The sequence below is a fragment of the Trifolium pratense genome, linkage group LG4, assembly GCF_020283565.1.
Source record: "Trifolium pratense cultivar HEN17-A07 linkage group LG4, ARS_RC_1.1, whole genome shotgun sequence".
NCBI lineage: Eukaryota > Viridiplantae > Streptophyta > Magnoliopsida > Fabales > Fabaceae > Trifolium > Trifolium pratense.
In genome coordinates this window covers 24,143,324-24,167,565 of record NC_060062.1, presented here as the reverse complement: position 1 = coordinate 24,167,565, position 24,242 = coordinate 24,143,324, and the positions used below count along the sequence as shown (strand labels likewise).

The 24,242-nt window shown below is 33.6% G+C and overlaps 1 protein-coding gene across 1 annotated transcript; it reads left to right on the top strand.

Annotated features, from left to right (window-relative positions):
* Positions 1-12,266: 12,266 nt before the first annotated feature.
* LOC123921298 (centromere/kinetochore protein zw10 homolog) lies at positions 12,267-21,869 on the top strand. Its single transcript, XM_045973791.1, has 14 exons — positions 12,267-12,907; positions 16,109-16,246; positions 16,350-16,508; positions 17,274-17,435; positions 17,857-18,087; positions 18,161-18,310; positions 19,225-19,317; positions 19,661-19,756; positions 20,024-20,152; positions 20,261-20,338; positions 20,530-20,688; positions 20,776-20,920; positions 21,031-21,113; positions 21,338-21,869. The coding sequence occupies exons 1-14, from the start codon at positions 12,359-12,361 to the stop codon at positions 21,419-21,421; spliced, it is 2,256 nt and encodes a 751-aa protein (XP_045829747.1). The 5' UTR covers positions 12,267-12,358; the 3' UTR covers positions 21,422-21,869.
* The last annotated feature ends 2,373 nt before the right edge of the window (positions 21,870-24,242 follow it).

The following is a 24,242-nucleotide window of genomic DNA, read 5'->3' as shown; positions in this document are numbered from 1 at the left end:
CCATATAGACATGCACAATATTCTTTATATGCAAATTAAATAAGACCCAAACAAGATATCAAGCACACCATTAATTCCCAATCTTTGATTGCAAGAATTAACTGTAAGCGGTACTCTCACGCAACGATCAAATATTGGTAATAAGTCCGGTCAGATAATGTGCGTCTTTGACACCAACCATTATCCACATGGAAAAAAAAACTTAATAATTACCACATATTTACCATCGCAGGTATGCAATTATTCGGCCAAACTGTGTCTTCCTTTTGGCCGACTAAAACAGCTCGCATGAACAATTACATACTACATCTTTTATAATTTCAATTGAATCAAGTCCACGCAACAGAGGTTACTTTTGCAACTTGTTGTTTCAACCAACTCAACCAAAATTAATAGACATTTTTAATTTTATAAATTAAATTGAAAGGTCTTAAAATTCACATAAACATTACCAACAAATGTAATGTTAAAATTATATGTTATCTGTTTGTTTAATAATCGCGTGACTATTAAACTAAGAACCTAAACACAAAACTGTGTTTATATCAAGCACAAACCAGCACGCTGGTTGCACTCATGGGGTATGAGATAAGTAACTAATTTCTTTCATAAAGTGCACACTAATTGTGCTCTAGTGTACATAACTGTACACGGTGGGATAGAACATAAGGATACAAATCCAATTGATTTTACTTTATAATAATAGTGAAATTGAAATGAATCCAAATAACCACTGATATAGTTTCTCAAAATAACAAGTTACAATGAATCAAAATTAGCCACTGAAATTGAATTTAATCAAATGAGAGAAACATCATCAGTTAAGGCTAATTAAAATTAAATAAGCACATAAAATTATGCTCAACAAACATAAGCAGTACGTGGGGAAAGGAAAGGTACTGTACAAACACATTGAATTATTTTCGTCTGTAGCAAAGTTAAAATAAATCCAAGAATAGCCATTTACATAATTAAATATGAATGACGATGGCAAGCAAATTGTTACTTATTAAAGTGAACCAAGCACACTAATTGTGCTCAAAGTGTACTGCTACGTGGTAAGAAAAATAATATATGTTACTATTCATTGTTCACAATAAAATTTAATTGAGTACAAGATAGCCATCGGAACCATGGTTTCTCAAAATAATAAGTACCAATAAATAAAAATTAGCCACTGAAGTTGAATTTAATTAAATGAGAGAAATATGATCGGTCAAAGCTAATTAAATGGACATAAAATGATTCATATAGGACAGTTATTGAATACCAATGAATCAAAACAAAATTAAGGTGACCTGATTTTGACAATTAAAGACCATAATTGACAATAATTCACAATAATGTTGACAAAATTAATCTGAATTTTTATGTAAAGAAATTGATGACAAATAATAACCGATACTCATATTTAGAAACCAAATCAAATATGTTAATTTGTTTCAAAATTAAAACCAAAAGAAATAAATTAGACTTGATATCAATTTAATATTTTTAACTGAAAATAAGTCAATAAGGAATTCCACTCGGTGAAAAACTAAAGAAAGAGAAAAATACAAGATTAACACCGATTAAACAGATAAGAGTAATCACATATATGACATAACCTTGAACCATAATTTGAATAAAATAGTTCAACTTAAACATGATGATTGTACATATACAGGAAAATCCAAACATCATATGTAGTCATATCGTAACAAAGATATATGCATATACGCACATGAATACTACAAATCATCAAATATTCAAGACTGCCATAATTCTAAAGAAAATTTTGCATTTTCCAGCCATATCATGGCAAACTATGAATTATAAAAAAACTTATACGAACATAGCAGTAGCATATACATACTTTCAATAAATTAACACTGAATCATTTTAACAGAGTGACAACATGCATATACGAGATCACTCAAAAACGGAAACCACAAAATAAAATATAAAATAAATAAACACCACCTCATGTATATTTTATTCCGCAAACTATAAACAGTACCGAAAGGCAATCATCTATAACAATATATAAAGGGGATAAGGGAGTTTGGGCTGGATTTTTTTTTTGTCCATTTTGCCCTTAACTTCCTTTATGGTTTTTTAATTATTCCATAATTGCCCTTAACTTCCTCTCTTTTTTTTTATGGTTTTTTCATCTATATCTATTCTATACCCTTAACTTCCTCTCTTTTTTTTTTTATGGTTTTTTCATCTATATCTATTCTATACTATAATATATAAAAAGAATACATGAGTTTTGGGATAGAATTTTCATAATACCAACATTACCCTTGCTTTTTTTTAGTAGCAACAAAAATCTTTTATTAACAAACTCACCATAACATAAGGCGTATCTTTTTTTTTTGGTACATAAGTTAGACACAGGTAGGCGCGGAACGCGCCTGCCTAGCCCGCTAGTATTCATATAAACACGGTCAATCGAAATAACATCAAACCAAATATATATGACCGGAAATATAGATATTCATAAGGATCAAGCATGTCCTGCTCTGATACCATTTGTTAGAATTAAATCACTAAAGATTAAACATATATACATGCTTAACAATATTATGACATATACTTTAGTGCGGAAACAAAATAGTCATAGAAGCATGTATAAAATCATAGGATCGACAAGATGATCTTTAGGAATACCTGGATCCATGGAGATGAGTCTTTTCAGCAGTGATCCTGAAACACAAAGAAATGGCGGCTAGATTGGCTCTTCCTCAACCGGTACCCTGATGCCTTGATTCTCTTCAGATGGGGAGAAGAGAGTGTTTGCTTGCGTACGGTGTATTGGGGACCATAGCCTTATATAGGGTGATGACCCATTAGGGTTCCCATTATCCCGAAATGGGTCATCCTGACATCCACCCATTTGAACCTATATCTAACTAATTAAATAATTAATTAATTAATTCTAAATAGAAATCTAATAGCTTTTTAACTTTATCTGATCACTTAATCAATTTAGGCTCTTAATTGATAAATAGCTAATATAATTAATATAAATATATATATATGCCCACATAATAATTATTGGAATATAATAATTAAATAATATAAAATATTCCAACATACCATTGCCTTAGTCTTGGAGTAGAAGGAACCGATGAAATAGTGAATACTAAATCTAAGGGGATCATCGGAATCATACTCGGAGTGGCGAATTGTGCTCCATTTATGCCCCAGAAGGAGGAACCTATGGATCATACTTTTATGGATTGCCCTAGACATAAAAAAAATAAAATAAAAACAATAACAAACCCAAAAATTGGAGTTTATTAGATCCAGAAAATATGCAACCATAGATGAATCATAAAACAAACACAAAAGGAAAGTCTTAGAAACCCTAAATCGACATAAAAAGTAAGAAAAAAATTAAAATCGCAAATAAAATTAAAATATAACATTTGATTTCAACGTAGAGGGAGAAATTGCAATAAAGTAATATTTGTTTGTAATAAAGAAAATAAGGATAAAATTAATTTTTATCCTATCCATAAGATTCGTTGCAATCTAGTGCTCTCAAGTAGAATAAGAGAAATGAATTATGATCAAATGCATTCCGCGGAGAAATTTGCGATCAGTAAACAAGGCATCAGGGTGTACTTAGTATATTTATATATGTGAACTCAAGAAGCACCTATTAGGTTCTAGTGTCCACCACTATTTTTAAAAATGGTTTATAACATCGGCACACTAGATCCCTCATTTTTAAAAATGTTTTGAGTTATTTTCGTGAAAGTTTACAACATGTATGAAGTTACACTTTATTCATTCATATACTACCTTTAAGCATTTATTTTTGAGAGTTTAATATTTAGAAATAGAAGAAAATTTTTGTGTTTGTTAGAATTTTGAATCAAATATTTAAAAGAGTTTTTTTTATCGAACCATTTTGAGGTTGTAACCTTTGTGTATAAAATTTTCAAAGTTCATATTTTATATGTCCACCTTTGTGTATCAAACTTTTCAACGTTTATATTTTATATGTCCCTGTAATGGATTTTCCGTCAGTTATACCAATTTTATTAAAGAAAACGTGGTTAGGAATTTTCAATATCACTTAAAACTATAGAAATGAAACTATTTGGAGGTTACGGATTATGGGTAGTATACGAGTGAACACCGTGTAACTTTTTGCATTTTCGGTCAATTATGCCAATTTCAATTAAATTTTTCTGAGAATTTCCAATATCATTTAAACATAAGAAATCAATACTTTTTTGGTTACTTTCCACAATTTGAATTTGAGTTTGAACTTAAAATCTTTTTCAAATTTTATGATATGTTGCTAAATTTTTCACGTTTTTCAAACTTGCATCAATATATTTTTAAAAATTTTGATGTGTGCATATTAGTTTTCAAAACTTTGGTGTTATTTTCGTAAAAGTTTTACATTATGCACTAAGTTACACTTTATGCTAAGAAGGTGGTAACCTTTGTGTATATTAGCTATTTTGAGTTATTTTGATTTAATTTAGCCGATGTTATAAACCATTATTTTTCTCTTATTAAGTGAGCTTGGCCAACGTCGCAGGTAATTCTCTAGAATGTTATATGATCAAGTCTCCACTCAAGATATAGTAGTGCTGCATAAAGGCAATAAGAGAGAATAAGTGGCCTATTAAGTGGTGGACACTAGTGCTCTCAAGTCTTGGATAGGATAAAATTTGCACTAGTGATCACGCAAATAAGCTCCCACTCAAGATGAATTATGATCAAGTCTTGGATTTCAAAATGTTTCAGTCTCCGTGGGTTTGAGGTGAAGCGAGAAAGTGTGAAGAGGAGACGTGAGAAGAGTGTAACACCCAAACCCATTATTGCCTTTATGTGGCTTAATAAAATTTCTCTTTCAAAAACGACACAACGTATAAAATAAAGATCTAGACTTAAATCAATTGTTTGATAAAATAGATTTCAGGAGGGTATTTGACAGCTTACTCGAAAATCACAATAAACGAACCACAATGACAATTAAGTGGAACCCACACTATTTTTGTTGAGGGACCCACTAAATCAAATAGTCACTCGGTAGTGAAATTCCGCTAACGGTTAAGGGACCACTAAGACAAAAAAACTAGTAACTAGTAATCATCAGTGCACTGTACACCTTGTTGACAAATGAAATGACATGTGCAATAACCGTGACATTTTTTTCTTGCCTCACAAGTCACAAAGAGAAATTCTCTCATACATTTCTTCTAGGGGTGGACAGTGGGCGGATATGGGCGGGTTTGGGCCCAAAGTTGTCACCCGATCTAAACCGCTTAGTAAAAAAATAAGGCCCAATCCGCCCGAAAAATGAAGATCAGTTTTCACGGGTTCGGGTTTGCGGTTTAAGTGGGTTGTCGGGCGGTTGAAGCGTTTAGACATAAAAAAATAAAATAAAAACAATAACAAACCCAAAAATTGGAGTTTATTAGATCCAGAAAATATGCAACCATAGATGAATCATGAAACAAACACAAAAGAAAAGTCTTAGAAACCCTAAATCGACATAAAACAAACAAGATGAATTATGATCAAGTCTTGGATTTCAAAATGTTTCAGTCTCCGTGGGTTTGAGGTGAAGTGAGAAAGTGTGAAGAGGAGACGTAAGAAGAGTGTAACACCCAAACCCATTATTGCCTTTATGTGGCTTAATAAAATTTCTCTTTCAAAAACGAAGCAGCGGATAAAATAAAAATCTAGACTTAAATCAATTGTTTGATAAAATAGATTTCAGGAGGGTATTTGACAGTTTACTCGAAAATCACAATAAACGAACCACAATGACAATTAAGTGGAACCCACACTATCTTTGTTGAGGGACCCACTAAATCAAATAGTCACTCGGTAGTGAAATTCCGCTATCGGTTAAGGGACCACTAAGACAAACAAACTAGTAACTAGTAATCATCAGTGCACTCTGTACAACTTGTTGACAAATGAAATGAAAGGTGCAATAACCGTGACATTTTTTTCTTGCCTCACAAGTCACAAAGAGAAATACTCTCATACATTTCTACTAGGGGTGGACAGTGGGCGGATATAGGCAGGTTCGGGCCCAAAGTTGTCACCCGATCTAAACCGCATAATAAAAAATAAGGCCCAATCCGCCCGAAAAATGAAGATCTGTTTTCACGGGTTCGGGTTTGCGGTTTAAGCGGGTTGTCGGGCGGTTGAAGAGTTTAGACATAAAATTAAAAGAATAAAATAAAAACAATAACAAACCCAAAAATTGGAGTTTATTAGATCCAGAAAATATGCAACCATAGATGAATCATGAAACAAACACAAAAGGAAAGTCTTAGAAACCCTAAATCGACATAAAAAGTAAGAAAAAAAAATTAAAATCGCAAATAAAATTTAAATATAACATTTGATTTCAACGAAATTAAACAAACAAGATGAATTATGATCAAGTCTTGGATTTCAAAATGTTTCAGTCTCCGTGGGTTTGAGGTGAAGTGAGAAAGTGTGAAGAGGAGACGTGAGAATAGTGTAACACCCAAACCCATTATTGCCTTTATGTGGCTTAATAAAATTTCTCTTTCAAAAACGACGCAGCGGATAAAATAAAGATCTAGACTTAAATCAATTGTTTGATAAAATGTTGGTTCGAGATATTACATTCTTCTTCCAAAAATAATACTAATGTAATTAATTAGTAAAACTCGTTTATACAAAATAAATCCTTTTTATAAAGATACATTTTTCAAAATAAATACAAATAGTCATGAAAGACACTATATACTAAGTACAACCCTTTTCTCGTGTTACAATCAGAGCGGAGCTTCGCTGAGACTCGACATCGATAAACACATAACCTGTGAATCTGAACCCCCAAAGGTCCAGCACATAACACAAAACATGGAGTTAGAAAACATAATCAAAAGAATGCAAGTATGGGAGTATACTTAACATTTCAACATCATTCATCATAATCTAACTCGCAAGCATATTTACATGGTATTAATATGCTCAATCTTAATTCAATTATAAGATTACATGGTATTAATACATAGAAACATCATTTAGAAACAATATAAATCTAAACACTTCAACCGAGTATTAACACGCACACACAATTCATTAAGCAAGTCCAAGTAATGTCACATAACATTTTTCACAAAATATGCACATACCTTCACATAGTCATCAAGACACACAAATATACACATAGTCATCCAAGCACAATTATGTCATTCCAGTGCTAATTACCCACTATCAATTAGAGATACGCATAGTCCCTATGCAACTAATGCCTATCACTCATGTCATGTCACCCTAGACATCTCTTATGCACGCGATACCATTTATTCATTCATTTTCGGATACATAATCCATACAATTTTAAGTCATTTAGGACACTACTCGTGTTCAGATTTAAGTCATGACGGACTCTGCATTGTTCAGATTTAAGTCATGACGAACTCTGCTCATTGTTCATTGTTCAGATTTAAGTCATGACGGACTCTGCTCATTTATTAAGACACATCAACAAATAGATTTAGCACTAAGCTCGTCAATTATAAATGTAGAACACTATCCAACATTTCGTCTTTATTAGATACCACTATACCTAATATTCGTCTTTGATATTTGAACAAACATCATCAAAAGCCATCAACAATCCTCAACATCATAATTATTTCTATTAATAATTATCTTCTCATTACAATATTCATTGCACATTCCAAATAGGATACACACACATAATTCAATCGCATACATCATCACATAAGCATAAGATTAAATCATGTTACCAACACACTCTTCTTTGATATTTCATTAAACATCATCTACAATCATCAATAAGCATCAACAATACAATTAATCGATGTTATAAACCGTTAATTGCACTTAGAAACATCAACAAAATAAGTTCTAGTCTGTCATGGTGGCTGAACGAATGAAAACCAAAGTAAGCCAGCAGGAACTCGTGGCTTCCTGGCAGGGGCGGAGCCAGGATTTCAAATTTGGGGGGACCGTCAGTAATTAATGCATAATTTAAGGAAAAAAATGTAAATTTTTCAAATGTGCAATATATTAATATATAAAAAAAAATGCAAAAAAGAACATACAAATAATTACAATTTTCTCATATTTAAGTAAAATAGAATTAACACTATATCTATTATAGAAGGTACTAGGTAGCAAATTAAAAAAAAAATGCTTCATATCTAAGAGAAAATTCCTAAAAAAAAAGAGAAATAATAATGATCTCTTTAAAAAGAAACTTTGTCGATTAAAATTGATAAGGTCTAAGACTCTAAGATACTCCTCTTAATAAGAAAGAGGATGTTCATTGAAAATTATAAGATATAAATATTTAATATATTAGACAATAAACTGTATAAAGGCATGCAGTATTTTTATAGAAGTGTTGGACATTATTTGTATGATTAGAGGACTATATGTAAAAGTGAATATAAGTATGTTAATATTGTTATTATTTTATTATGATATGATTGAAAAAGTCAAAGAAACTAACACTATGTTTCATAGCATGCATATACTAAAAGAAGTTTTAAAGAAACTTGGGGGGACTGTGGCCACCGTGTGTCCCCCCTGTCCCTCCGCCACTGCTTCCTAGCTTCAGCGAAAGAAAGCCAGCTTCCTCACTGCAAGGCTGGCCAGCCATCATGTCAGCCACAGGTGCCCTGTTTTCGGGTTTGAACATAAATCCACCAAAAAATCCCATTTTTGATGTTCCGAACCCAAAATAAGTCTGTTTCACGTATATAACACATATATAAACATGAAAGAACAATTTGTTTCATAAATCTACATCAAAACATGTCATAAAGTAAGAGATTTATGCATTTTACTTAAAACTCATAAAAACACATTGTTCTTGGATCAAACATCTACAAATTCCCGTTTTTACTCATTAAATTCGCTCATACATCATGCTAAGAGTATATTAAATATGTTATGAACATTAGATTCCTTTTTTTTTTAAGAAAAATCCTCCCAAACCAAAACGAAAATGAGTGGAGAAAGTTCGGGTACGGAGAAATCGACATTCTCCCCTTTCTCGTATCACTCACGATTATGAAATCTACTCTCTTACCTTAAATTCGATGATTCACAAGCTTTGCTCTTTGGTCTCTCAAGCTTCTCCTTGCCCTAGCTCTTCTCTCTACTCTTCTTGAGTTCACAAAAGAAAAATGAGCTTCTCTCTCTACCTTGGGCTTAAGTAGCGCCCCCATATGTGTGCAAGGCCCGTTGGGCCTAAAGCCCAATAACACGGCCATCGTAACATTAGCCTTATGCAATAGAGAGAGAAACATCGATACTACCACCTTGTATTAACTGTTTAACAAGTAATGTACCAAGTTGTGCTTTCAATTGATCAAACCTTTCCCACGTTTCTCGTCTAATACTTATTCCATCCCAAAATGAGCGACATAGTTGATTGTTTCATGCATGATGCATAATTTTGACGATTAATATTAGTATTAATTATATAATAGTAAAAATTATAAAAATTTGATATTTTAAAAATACACATCGAGACAAATCCAACAACATCATATATGCTAATACTCCCTCGGATCTTTTTTTTAAGGAACAATTTGAAAAAAACACACAGATCAAGAACCTTATTTTTCTTATTAAATATTCTAAAATTTTATAATCTATTCCAAAACTAACCTTGATGTAATTATCAATATATACCACTATCATTCCGTGTCTTCTCCGTCAACTCTCAATCTCTCCGTCGTATCTCCATCTCTCTATCATAGTGTCTCTCACTCACCATCGCCGACAAGACATCTTCCTTACTCACTGCCGCACCGCCGCGCCGCCGCCGTGTCTCCCTGCCACTTCCCCTCTTTTCATTTTCGGTTAAAGATGGTTTGATTGAAATTGAAGATTATCACTGAAACTGAAGACTGTTTTGGTTGAGATTGAAGATTGTTTGGTTGTAATTAATTTTAGAGTATAATTTTAAGTTGTAATCTTCCCCTTTTGTTTATGTTGAATCTTCTGCATTTTTTATTTTGTTTTATCAAAGCATGACTGCCTTATTGGTCCTCTTCTTATTCTTATTGTTTTGATATGTTGGTAGAACATCTACCCTGTTGCGACAAACTTGTTGTTATAAGGAATAGTGACTGACAATTTTGTGTTCTGTTGTGTCATTATGCTCTACAAGATTGAGATGATGAGTTGTTCATAATAGTTACTGATAAGTACTAGTGATAAGGAAAATATATATACATAATTTTCACATCAAAGTTGTAATCGTTTCTTTCCTTTTTTTTCCTTTTTCTTTTCCTTACATTTTAAATTTGGACCATTGATTAGTTTTTATTCACGTGTCATGATCTGAGCAAGATAATGGAAATGCAATGGAGGATAAGACAATGGAGCATACCTGAACTCGAAATGGAATTATGTAATCAATAAAAAAAAAATTTAAAGATCGTTTCTTATAAAAATGACTATTATTTTTTTCTTCAAATTGTTCCATATAAAAAGGACCATTTATTTTAATTTATTTATTAGTAGAAAAATATGGTCAAACAAGGTTGTTAGAACCAGACCAATCGGTCGGACCGAGAACCAAAGGATGCAGCGGTCCGGTTAGGCCTGATTCCAATTTTGGGCGGAGGTTTTTCTCCTTTCTTCCCCATGGATGCACCAATCTATTGAATATGACGTGTATTAGTAAATCCATGTGTTATGTTTTATCCTTTCATATTTAAGCCTTCTTAGACCATCTCCAATGGTAGTACCTATTAGGTATTTATATGTACTTATACAATTGGAGCAAAATTAGGGATGGCAATTTGACCCATACCCAGAGGGTACCCGCAAAAATTACCCACAACGGGTAGGGTAAAAACCCGCATTTTGGGTACGGGCACGGGTATGGGTAATTACCCGCAAAAATGAACGGGTATGGGTGCGGGTACGGGTACCTTAGTACCCACCCCGCCCCATACCCGCATAATATATATTTATTTATTTTATAATATATGTAAATCAATTTAAAACAATACAACTCTACTAAACTATTACATATTTTTAATAAAAATGTTTATTTATAACATAATATAAAAATAATGTGAATATTTAACATAAATATGAACTTTAACATAAGGTTAGTAATAATTTTGTTTATAATTTTCATTAGTCAATATTAAAATCTTTGAAATTTTTTTAATTCTATTAAAATTATATGATATTTTATAATTGATCAATTTATTTTTAGTAAAAATGCGGGTAACGAGTACGGGTATGGGGACCTAGGTACCCATAGGGTATGGGGACGGGGGCAAAGGTTGTTACCCACGCGGGTATGGGGATGGGTACGGGTATTTTTTCAATCCGCGGGTATGGGGATGGGTACTATAGTACCCTACCCATACCCTACCCATTGCCATCCCTAAGCAAAATTCATTGAGTACCTAATAGGTAGTACTTCTTAAATAGGTACCCTCTCTCTCCTCATTATAATATATTTTTGTGGGACCTACTTATAAAGATGTAGTATTATTGATGAGATAAAGAGTTATTAGTGAGACCGATTTAGAACTTTTTAAGAGGTGCTGGGTTGGAGGGATTTAATACTTATTAGGTACTATTATTAAAAAATAATAGGGTCTTGTTAAGATGTGCATATAGGACACATGATAAGGTATCTTAATATAGAAATTTAACATTTAATGATACAAGATATTTAATGCTTGAAAAGTTAAAATGCACAAATTCTAAGACATAATTTCTATTTTTACTACATTAACATGTGTCATATATGCACATGTTAACATTCTCCAAAATAATAAATGAATGATATGTACACTTGAGACCCAATTAAATACTCAAATTTAGGAGCTCCATTATAAATACTCTTACTTTTTGATTAATCTATGGAGTTTTAATGCGGGTGGGGTCACAAAGTGATACTCTTTTCGTTGTTTCCAAATTTAAGTCAAATACTCCCTCCGGTCCTTATTATAAGGAACACTTTGAAAAAATCACACAGACCAATGAAGCACATTTAACATAGTTATTTTCATTTAATACTCTTATAAATTTTAATTTATTCCATGTATACCCTTATTTAATTACTCTTTATTCAACTAACTTACTTATTTTTAAATTCTCTCTCATAATAAATAATGGCACAAGTGAAATTGAACATTTAAAACATTTGAAAATTGGTCAAAGTTTCTTATAAAAAGGACCAAATTTTTTGCCCTAAGTGTTCCTTATAAAAAGGACCGGAGGGAGTACATTTTAAGATTGGAAAGTCCATAGGAAGTATTAAACTGAAAAAGTCCATTGAGTCCAAACAATAACCACCACCTCACTCCAAGCGCACGTTAACAATCTCCGCCGCACGTTAGCGATGGAGTCTCTCTTCGACGCAATCAACATTCGCGATCTTCTCTCAGCACAAGATCTCTCCGACCGAAACTCTCCTCTCTCAGCACCGGATCTCCGTCTTCTCATCGACCGCGTCGAGTCTCACTCTCTTCAGATACGATCACAGGTACAATCCTACCTTGCTTCACACCACGATGATTTCGCAAGCCTCTTTTCTCTATGCAACGACGCCGTTTTACAGACTGTTAAGGTTTCCGATGACCTCGCCGGTGTATTGCTGTTGGTCTCCGAGCGTCCGGCGGATGTGGAGGTGCGAGAAGTTGTTGAGGAAATGAAGTCGAAAAGTGAGGAATTGAAGGTGAAGAGAGAATTGTTAGGGTTGGTTGGAACGATTGTGAGTTTGAATCAGAGGTTGGAGAGTGTGAAGGAAGCGTTGAAGAATGGGAAGTTTCAGTTTGCTGCTGAAGGATTGAAGGAGTTGAAGATTGCGTTGAGAATTGGTGATGAAGATGATAGGGAGCCATTGGTGTATGGTTTGTTGAGAAAGGAATGGTCTCAGTGTTTTGAAGAGGTACTACTCTGTTTTATAGCAATGTATGTAGGAACTGAATTGAAGCCTTTTTTTATTCTGAATGTATAAGCTGAAATTGAAATTTGTATTGGTGATAATGTGCATTTAGCTATGAAACACGGTCACAGACACAAACACAGATATCGAGGACACGACATTCACATGTAGACACCAATAATGTAAGAAAATGACATATTCAGTGTAATGACATGTGTCGGTATTGGACATCGATGCATGTCTGACACTGGGAGCGTGACTCCCAAGCCAATTGGCAACCTGGTTTGCCTGCCTAAAAATATGATGGAAGGAAATCTCCCATTCCTGCATCTTAAGGCGATTGATGAGGGAGACAATAGAAGCACAAGGGTGATTATTAGGACAACCCTTAACAATAAGATCAATAGCAACTGCCGAGTCCTATTCCAAAAGAATTTTTCTATATCCTTTCTCTATGGCAACTTGAAGGGCTGAGTAAATATCCCAAAGCTCCGTCATAAGTGCCTAACAGCTCCCTAAATTCCGAGAGAAACCACCTAGCCAAGCACCCGACTTATCTCTAAAAACGCCTCCACAACCTGATGACTTTGTAATTTTAGCGCTCCGTCGGTGTTACACTTTATCCAACCTTGCCTTGGAAATTCCCAGCCCACATGTATTGATGTATATGTTCTCTACATATGAGTGAATGTTTCTTCAGCCCTGTTTATATCTTGCATGAGGCTTCTGACATGCACTATCACAGCCTGCCAATCAAAAGTGTTATCTTCAAAAACACAATGGGGTCTATGAACATATCTATTCTGCTGTGATGGCTTAAGATTATATCCCAGCCATTTCCTCACGTCATCATGATTTCATGATCTCTCCTATAGAAAACAAAGCCAAAGTGTTGCCAAATCGGTTTCACCAGCTCACAGTCTCGCAACAGGTGAATAGCTTTTTCAGATTCAGTTAAATAAAGGGGACAGTTGGACTGTGTAGACAGCCAACATCTTTTATCATTCGTCTTCAAACCATCGTTAATCACCAGCCAAAGGAAACACATGATTTTTTGAGGACCCTCCCACTTCCACACGTTATTCCAAAATATTCTGCCAAGTGCAGTAATATTCTGCAGTAATTCATACGCAGATTTCACAGAGAATGTACCATTCGAAGAGTATGGCCACGACAGTTTGTCTTCACCTAAGTGATCAGATGCTGCGGTACACCAGCGAATCTGTTCAATAACATGATCTGGGAGCAGATGCAGCACCTCTTGCAGCGTCCAGTTTCCATTATTGTCTGAAAAATACTCTACCGTTTTGTTTGCGAGAGTTTGATTAATCTGTTGCCTCGTTACTTCATTCAGAACTATCCTCGATGGCAGCCAAGTGTCGCTCCAGAATTGAATCGTGCGTCCATTTCCAATATTCCACTGCATGATCTCAATCATCGTTTCCTTAACTGATACAATGGCTCGCCAGGTTGAAGAACAAAAATTGTGTGGCCTGGACTTTAGGAATTGCGTCCTCCCCGCATTTGTATTTCGTTTTGAGAACTCTGACCCCACATGTTTGAAGGTTCGGTAAGAATCTTCCAGGCTAATTTCATAAGAAGCGCTTGGTTATAATATCTAACCTTGCGTACTCCCAAACCTCCTTGGTCTTTCGGTTTACATATGTTATCCCACGCCACTGTATGCCAGCTCCTTTTCTCGTCTGTTGATCCCCAAATAAAGTTGCGCATTAGCTTCTCAATTTTATTACAAATACCTTGAGGCAATATTGTTGTTTGCATTACATAAGTTGGTAGAGCTGCCAGAACTGACTGTGTCAGAGTGATTCTACCTGCAAACGTAAGATTCTTGGCCTTCCAGGACGATAGCCGCTTATGAACTTTCTCAACAATAAACTCATAAGGAATTCTTCTTGCGAGAGTGGATTATCGGAACTCCCAAATATTTTCCAAAATCGGATGTTAGGCCAAATCCTGACACATTATTAAGCTCCCTTGCCCTGTTACCATTCACATTGGACGAAACTAACATCTTAGTTTTCTCAACACTAACCTTTGCACCTGATGCATCACAAAATTCTGAAAGGCTAGACGAGATAATGTTCATTTGCTGCATAGATGCTTCCCCGAAAAGAATGAGATCGTCCGCAAAAAATAGGTGAGATATTTCAGGACCATTTTCTGAAATGGTAGGAATGTATTGAGAGTTGGTGCATGAATATGTGCAATGAACAAAGAAAAGATTAGTGGCTTGGGACTTATTTTTCATTTTCCGGTCTGTTTTCCCTTCAAACAGAGGCTGAATTTGGTTTTTCATCTGGAAACAAAATGCTCATACCCCTATGGACACTGTTTTTTCTTTATCATGTGTAGATGGCTGGATTTTCTCTTTTCTGTTGATGTGGGATTTCTTTTTAATCTTTTGTTTGGCTAGAATTCGTTCAAGTATTATTTTAAAGCAAAAGTGTCATGCAACTATGCAAGACATCACTTTAGTCTATATGTGAATAGATCCCATCTAGGTTGACACCTGAAGACCAACCAATCATTTGCAGCAGACCGAATGCATTAAAAACACAGAAAATAGAACAAGAACAAGCTGACTAGGCCAACAAAACCCATGCGAAGAATATTTGAACAGGTAGCTCGGATGACCTTGTCAATCATGATAGAAATCTTCCTTAGTAAATCTAAGAATAGGATCCCACTAAGTGTAACCCCAGGATTTAACCCCAAAAGAAGCCAAATTATTTGCTCAAGCATTCCCCAAATATTTTAAGGAAAATGCTAACAAGTGCCCCTGGGGCACTCTTTAAGCACCTTAAATAGTAAGTTTTTATAGAATTTTTATGGAAATACGTAAAGTCAACGCATTGGAAATTGTAATATTTAACTTTTTGAATAAAAAGCTAGTTTAAATGGAATGCTTAAAGAGTGCTCCGGGGGCCCTCGTTAGCAAGACCCATATATTAATAATAGTAGTTACATGATAATCAACTGTGTAGGGAATTTGAGAGGCGATGTATTTTTCCAAACAATTAGCCCATATTTGCTTTATTGAGGATTGTTGAATTATATTTTCGCCGACATACATAACAATATAATCAATACATATGATTTATGCCATAGAAATGATGAATGAATAATTTGTGATTTTTATTGAGTGTGTGATTGTTTTTAGAGGAATTCGGTTTGGGTTTGTAGATTCAAGAACTCCTTGTGAAGTTTATGGAAAAGGCTGTGCGATTTGATGGGGACTTGAATCAAATAGAAGTCAAGTATCATTTAGAAGTTCATAATTTGAGTGGGATTCAGTTGCAAATGGTTTTGGAGGCAATGGAGGCAAGTTAATTTATCTCTCTTTTACAACTGTGATGTTGTAAATTTAGATAATTGTGAGTTCAGATGTATTTATTTGCACTTAATCTAATATATGACTTTTTAGGTGGTTGGTATTCTTGAATACGGGCTTGCTAAAGTTGCTGATTTGATGATCAAGTATGTCATCATGCCTTTCTTTAATCGTGGACAACCTCTTTCATTTCTAGAGGAATCAGATCAAGATTCAGCGGTACTGAAGATAGTTCCATCGCCAGAGAGTAAGGTCTGCCATGTGTTAGGGTCTTATAATCAATTTATATTGTCATGTTTTACTGTTTTATGACACAGACTGACGCAGTACGGAAACGCTAGGTTAGCAAAACGCTAAACCTAATGGATAAAGACAAGCCGCAAACACAAACTTGTCAAAATAGGGTTTCGGAGTCCACCGAAAGAGTAATTTGGAATCCACCAAATTTGAGAAAAATCTCTGAATTTTTATTGAATCAAAAGGTTCCCTTCAAGGCTACAATAATTTAGCTTAAATAGTAGTGAAAAATAAAAATAACAAATCTACCTAAAATATAAAAATAACTAACCTAGGTGAAATATAAAAATAAGGAATCAACCTGAAATATAATAAAACTAAATCTAACTAAAATAATAAAATACAGAAGAAACCCTCCTACATCACAGACCATCCCCAAGGGAGGTTTTTATTGCTTGTATGTGTAATTGATCTTAATCTTAGGGTTTCGTCTTCTTGAAAAAAATGCAGAGTTATGAATATTGATTGGAAAATTGATAGTTAGATTATAAACGTTCCATTATTTGTTGTACAGATGCCTGTTTTTTTATCACAATATGAGTGATTGATTAGGTTTATAACTCCACTTTACCCTCTAAAGTGAACCCTGCAATTGAAGGAGCCAAATCCTATTCTTTGATACGATTGTCAGCTGTTTTTTGTTGATTTTTTTAAGTCACTTAAGAATCATTGTCATTTTGCTGCTATTGTGTTCCTAAATATCTGATTTTCAATTTACAGCTTGAGTATTTGGATGGGGAGCTTCTCTATTCAGGGATTGTGCTTTTTATCAAATTTATTTATAGACGTATTTGCTTCCAGAACAGTTCCTGGATCCGAACTTTTGGACGTTTGACATGGCCTAGAATATCAGAGCTAATAATATCAAGCTTTCTTTCAAAGGTTTGTTTTATGCTTTATGATATAACAAATGTGGTTATGCAAAGACTGTGTCCATGCATTGCATCCCGTGCTTTGAAACAAGTCTACGATTTCAGTTAAATTGAATTAAATGCGTCCTTAACTAATGATATGCAAGCTTATGTGAACTCTTTCTCAACCAACAAAATAAGTTATTATTGGATTATTTAGTCTTATTAGAATTTGGGCTGATCTAACTCAATCCCTACAAAACCGGGTTTTCAGATGAGGACTAACCACCACTTATAAACACATGTCTAAGCCATATCTCATTCAGTGTGGGACTCTTCACGTAATTTAGGACAATTACTTGGTGGTTAGTTACTCTGTCTAGAAACCAGAAAGAAACTAAGTATTTTAAGTTTGCATATACATATAGTTCACCCAAGATGTCTGATTTCAGGTTGTTCCAACAGATGCATCAAAACTACCCGACTTTCAGAAGATTATCAAATGTACATCTGATTTTGAAACGGCTTTAAAAGAGCTTATGTTCATTTCATCAGATGACAAGGATAACAGGCTGAGCAATTTTGCTGAAAATGTCGAGGTTCACTTCGCATTTAAGAAAAAGACAGAGATCTTGGCTAAAGCTAGAAATCTCCTCCTAGAATGTGACTTTTCCATACCTCAAGTGAGTTTTCAGGCTGGGAAAATTCTTCTGTTGCTATTAGTATTTGTAATTGTTGATGAAGAATTTGCTGCAGGAGTATACAAGGGATGGTTCTATTTGGAAGAATGAGGGAACTTCCACCCTGTCATCCAGTCATGTGGTAGATTTGATTTTCTTATCAGAGAGGTGTTTGGTATCCAAAGCAGCCAAACAATTGATGGAACTAATTCATCAGACACTGCAGGTATACGATCCAGAGTAGTGAACATTTACAAATGACTTTGTAACGTATTATATTTGAAATTCAAGCTTGGAATTTTCTGTATTTATGTATTTCTATTTCATCACTTGATTTATACTTTTAACCACACCCAATTGCAATCCTGTTATTTCCTATAGAAGACACTCTCAATTTGACCTAACTGTAAATATTTCTACTAGTTATATAACTGAAAAATTGAAAGGGAAAGTAGAAGAAAGAATAGCATTTCCTATTAGATAATAATGTAGTAGAAAGGAAGCTGGACTTGCTTATGAAGTGCAGGAGAAAGTGTGAAAAAAAAAATGTACGAGACATATCTGTTTGCATGTTATTGAGGTTACATTGTCTAAGCTTATGATATAACTCGAAAACTCAGCTGTAGTTGACAAAGTGCATTCACTGCATTGTTTGTTTATTTTCCCCTTCTTTCATGTCACTATAGTAATACGGTAAGAATAATTGTTTGATTCTTGAATATACTCTTGATACTATTAATTTAATTAACATTCATATAAATATTCAGTTAATTGGCCTTGTTAGATTTGTATGAAAGTTAAAAGAAAGCCTGGGGGCTAAAAAATGAGATCTTAATATTTAGTTGGGAAAAATGATACATTTATTGGTTCGGTAAAATACATGATTTCTTAGACAGGGATCAAGACTTCAGATCAGCGGCTAAAGTGGATTTTTTATCACAGTTAACATAATGTGCTGGGTCAGCACTCAGCATAATGTGTTATTACTTATTACATTTACCAACTATCTGTACAACAAAGCATATAAATTGGCCTCGGAACCAAAACATGTACAAATATAACTGTTACTCTAATAGACTTGCAATACATTTTTTGCTAACTGTGAAACTGATCTTTATAAATGATACATAATTTGTGCAGGATGTCTGCCTGTCATCTACAAGAGTTGCTATGGAATTTTATCATGCAGCTAGAGATGCTATACTTCTCTATGAAGTAGTAGTCCCTGTCAAGGTTAGTCCATGTAAAGCAGTGACATAAAGGAAAAACCTTTTTTAGTATTTCTTTCATCGGATTGATTTTAGGGGGAGAATATAGTGAAGTAATGCAAGCTTATTGCAAACATAAATGTTATTCATTCTAGAACCATATCCTTTCACTTTTTTTATACCTTTTCTGATCTTTAGATGAGTTGAGATAAGATATTAACGGTATTCAGTACTTAAAATATTCAGACTGTTTATCCTTATTATGAAGTTATTGTCTCTGTCAAAGTGAACACTGTATTTGATGTTTGTTCTAGTCTATGTGCATGCTTTCATCTTAGAGTAATTACTTCTGTTTTTGACTTGTGAAGCTAGAGAGGAAGCTTGGTGGCATCAATCAAGTAGCTGTTCTGATGCATAATGACTGTCTTTATCTTTCCCAAGAAATACTTGGATTTGCATTTGAGGTAAACATACCTGAATACTGAATAATTAAGCATGGAGTGAATTCACAATATTTGAATAAATTACTTTTATTTTAAACAAAATTCTGTGTTTTGCCCTACCTGATGTAAAGTCAAGGCAAATATTTAATGTTATATTGCTCAAAGTTTCAATTTTATCTTTTAGTCTATCAAATGGAAAGTCAAGGCAAATATTCGATATAAGCCCATTTAACTTTGCATATTGATTTTTTTTTCCTTGCCTCATGCATGTGGATGCTATTACCTCAGTATCGAACAGATTTTCCAAGTTCGATGAAGGAGCATGCTGTGTTTGCTGATTTGGCTCCAAGGTTTCAGCTTTTGGCAGAAGATATATTGCAGAGACAAGTTCACCTTGTTATTTATAACTTGAAGGAGGTACTTCCTTTGTTAAAATGCATGCAGCATCTGTAGGATATGACTTAGTTGTGGTTGACACTTGCCTTCCCGACCTTTTAATTCCCATATTCCGCCCATGTTTTATAGGCTATAGACAGTGCTGATGGATTTCAGAATACTCATCAAATGCAACAATTTGAGTCCGCTAAATTCAGCATTGACCAGGTTATTTTCTTGTTAATACATAACATGTACGTTACCTTTTGTTGTTCCACAGTTTGCTTTATCTCTTATTTCCTGTTTCGTTTTCTGCATGCAATCTACAATGTGGGGCATTTGTTATTACAATAGATTACGAGTAGTATTTAATGCCTTTTTAGTTTGACAACTGACATAAGTTGAGTTTACTTGATCAGGTTGTTTTCATTCTTGAAAAAGTGCATATCATATGGGAGCCACTTTTGCTTCCTTCAACTTACAGGAAAAGCATGTGTACAGTATTAGAGTCAGTTTTCTCTAGAATCGCAAGAGATATACTTCTCATAGATGACATGGCTGCAGAAGAGACTTTACAGGTAAGTTTATAGAATAAGTTGGCTAATTAATTCCTGTAACAATTTTATTTAAGAAGTTTGTCTAATGCATTCCACTTTTATTTCCAGCTACAAAGACTAATCCATTTAATGCTGGAAAGCCTATCATCTTTATTTGAGTCCTTGGCCACTGGTGATCCAAATTCGCACGAGTTCTCTGCAGAGTCTCTTGAAGATCTTATCCCATCTTTACGCAAAATCCGCAAACTATCAGGCATGCTTTATAATCTATTTATTTATTATCGTAGAAAGAAACTGTTGGTTGGATTATTATTTACTCATATATCAGCAATTAACCTGTATATAATCTTCTTTCTGCTACAGAATTATTAGACATGCCTTTAAAATCCATTACAGCATCTTGGGAGAATAAAGAATTGCTCAGCTGTGGCTTTACTATCACGGAGGTATCATCATTTGGTTATCAGTGGCTTTTGTTCATTTCCTAATGTTTTTATAACCGAGGGATTCTGATTTTAAATCAATGCTTCATCTAGCCATATTACTAAAGATTCTGATATAATGTTATTCATGACCAAAAATACTGAAATCATATTTAACGAGCCTTTTTTTCACAGACATTCTCCTCACTTATGTTTCTTACCTATCTTTTGTTTTTATCTCATTGCAGGTGGAAGATTTCATAAAAGCTATATTTGCAGACTCACCTTTAAGAAAAGATTGTTTACGGAGGATACAAAATGCGAGCTTTTAGGATACTTCTAACTTCCTACATGATACGGAAATCTTAAACCACTCTGGAGGTTGGGATTAAAAAGTCGGATGATGATCCCTCCGAGGCAAAAATATGTTGGTTTGAGCTAGCTCTCCAAATATTGCAGGTAGCAGAAACTTTGTGTTCCGAGGAAAATCATGCTGATAATTTTCTGTCGAGGAGCAAACATGGGGATGTGATTAGTGCATGCATATTTGAGCATAGTTTCTGCTACACCTTGTTATCTAGTAATGGCAAGCATATTAGGATATGGATTCTTGGTAGATATATTAGGAATGGCAAGCATATTGGCATATTAGTATGTAATGCTTACCACTGAGAGACATGGTTTCAGTGAGACTATTTTTAGATCCAGATACATAAAACAATTGTAGCTCAAATTTTGCAATATAACATCACTCATTATGTCTTTACATTAGAAGACAAACTAGAAAGGATTAGGTATATGGGGCTTTGCCCCCTTTATGTACAAAAAAGAAGAAGAAGAAAGTATTAGGTATATGCTGTGTAGAATTTGTGCCAAAAAATTAATGAAAATGAATACATTTAAAGTAAAGAACAAATTAAAGAGAAATGGAAATTAAAATAGACTAAAATATAATAATTTTACTAAAAGAAATGTATTGGAAACATATATTGAAGTTTCAAGAGCTATGTATAATTCTTGAGCAAAATTTCACTAAATAAAGTCATTTAGTATAACTAATTAATTAAAAATAGTTGAGAACAAATCACATTCATCATGTCTAAATTTCACATTAGCAATTCAATACTTATTATATATACAAGTTAAGAAGAAATGGAAAGATTCAGAACAAATGACAGTCGTGTCTAACATGATTAAGAGAGACATATTGAAGAAGCTCTACATTATGTTCAAACCTAGCTATATAATTCTCTTCCATGTTTACAATGGCTTCAATGCCGTCTCCATCTCTTGTATTCATTAAGATGCGTTTGATATACTAAAAAGTGAAAGATAAGACAAAAATAATTGTTCAACATTTGATTTAAAAATAAAAAGTATGACATTACAAAATAAAAATGATGGACAAGACCTATCTGCATTTTTTTTTTTAACTATCTTCATTTTTATTACACACTAAAGTGGAGTACAACTTACTAAATAAAAAAAATACTATTTTAGTTTTTGTCCTAGGTTTTTCTCACGTCTTCACTTATTCCCCACAATATTGTTCACCTCCCCTTCTCTTTGCAATTATGCACAACTCTCTATCTCTCATCTCTACCATGTAAGTTTTTCTGTTCATTTTTATGCTTTGATTTTTCTCTTTCATTTCCATGTTTCGTAGATTAACCGATGAAGAGGAAACAAAATTCATGATCAAACTTTCTCATAATCAACCGTGTGAAAAGTTCTTTTGAGAGTTTGAAGGGTTCCCAAAGAATTTGATGATGATGTTCCAACATTTTGTCCGACAAGCCGCATTTATATTTTATGTTTTCATTAAGATTTATTTTGAACCCTATCAAACATTAGACTTGGTTAATATGTTTATTTGGCATATTTTTTGGATATTAATTTATGCATTTTTATGATTTATTTTGATTATGTCAAATTTTATCAATATACTGTAGTTTTTATAATTTAAATTGTTTAAATAATTATGATGTACAATGCAAAACTTTTATCCTTTTGTCAAAGAAAAAAAAACCGTTTGTCCCCTACACCAATGATCAAACACAATGAAGTACAAATAGTTGTCATATAACTTTGTTCAATACTGTTATGTTTAGTAGCCATCATTTTTCAAATCAAATGCCCCCGAAAAATTACAACATTCCTTGAAGAACAACCGAAAGTGGTGAGCTATGTTCGTTTTCTCCAACCCAATATCTGCTTCATACATCAGAAATCTAGAGAATAAAGGAACTATACTAATAGTTTAAATGTTGATTTTATACCGACAACCAATAATATTTATCTTGGTTTAATTAGTTTATTGGTCCCTTAAAGGCATTTTAGGTTTCATAATGGTCCCTTGAAGAAAAAAAGGTCGGATTGACCACTTAAAGAAAAAAATGCCCGGATTGGTCCCTTAAAGACATATATGTTTGTCATACCGGTCATTTTCGTTAAATTTTAACTCCAAATATAACAAAAATTCCAATGGTTAAAATTTTAAAAATTAATAAGGTTTTTGGTGGACCACTTACATTTAATGACATTCAGAATTCAGTCAACTAAAACTAACGTATTTTGTAAAAAATTGACGGAAATGGCCAATGTGAGAAACAGATGTGTCTTTAAGTACCAATCTGAACCTTTTTTTCTTTAAGGAACCATTGTGAAACCTAAAATATCTTTAAGAGACCAATAGACTGCCATTTATCTTTCCATCACATGCAATTATTATTATTTAAATAATTTACTTAAATATAGACACACATCTAATTTCTAACTACCACATTCTCCACTAACATCATTTTTTTCGTCCATGTTTCTACAATTAACACCGTGACACCCATGAAAAGATTAATTATCCAACTCTTTTAAAAACTTGTACAAAACACCTCCGGCCCTAATATTCTATTAGAATATTATCTTTTTCTTTGAGTTTCTTTTTCCTCTACCAGTTAGGGGGTGATTTTAGGTCATATTTGGCCTAAAATCACCCCTCTGCATATTTTTTATTATTGTTTTTAATTTAAATAAGTGATTTTTTTTACATAGATCGTGTCTTTTAGTTGTTTTTCTTTTCTATTTGTGATATCGTCGTATGAGTGCGGTGTTTGTGTTGGTGGTCATCTTGGTTCAGAGTTGTTGATTTTCTCCGTC

What these genes read in the sequence shown, in the direction of transcription:
- LOC123921298 (XM_045973791.1), top strand. Translation starts at nt 12,359, where the DNA reads ATGGAGTCTCTCTTCGACGCAATCAACATTCGCGATCTTCTCTCAGCA. An exon ending in GGTCTCAGTGTTTTGAAGAG is followed by an intron (nt 12,908 to 16,108) that starts GTACTACTCTGT and finishes TTGGGTTTGTAG; the next exon opens with ATTCAAGAACTCCTTGTGAA. An exon ending in CAAAATCCGCAAACTATCAG is followed by an intron (nt 20,921 to 21,030) that starts GCATGCTTTATA and finishes TTTCTGCTACAG; the next exon opens with AATTATTAGACATGCCTTTA.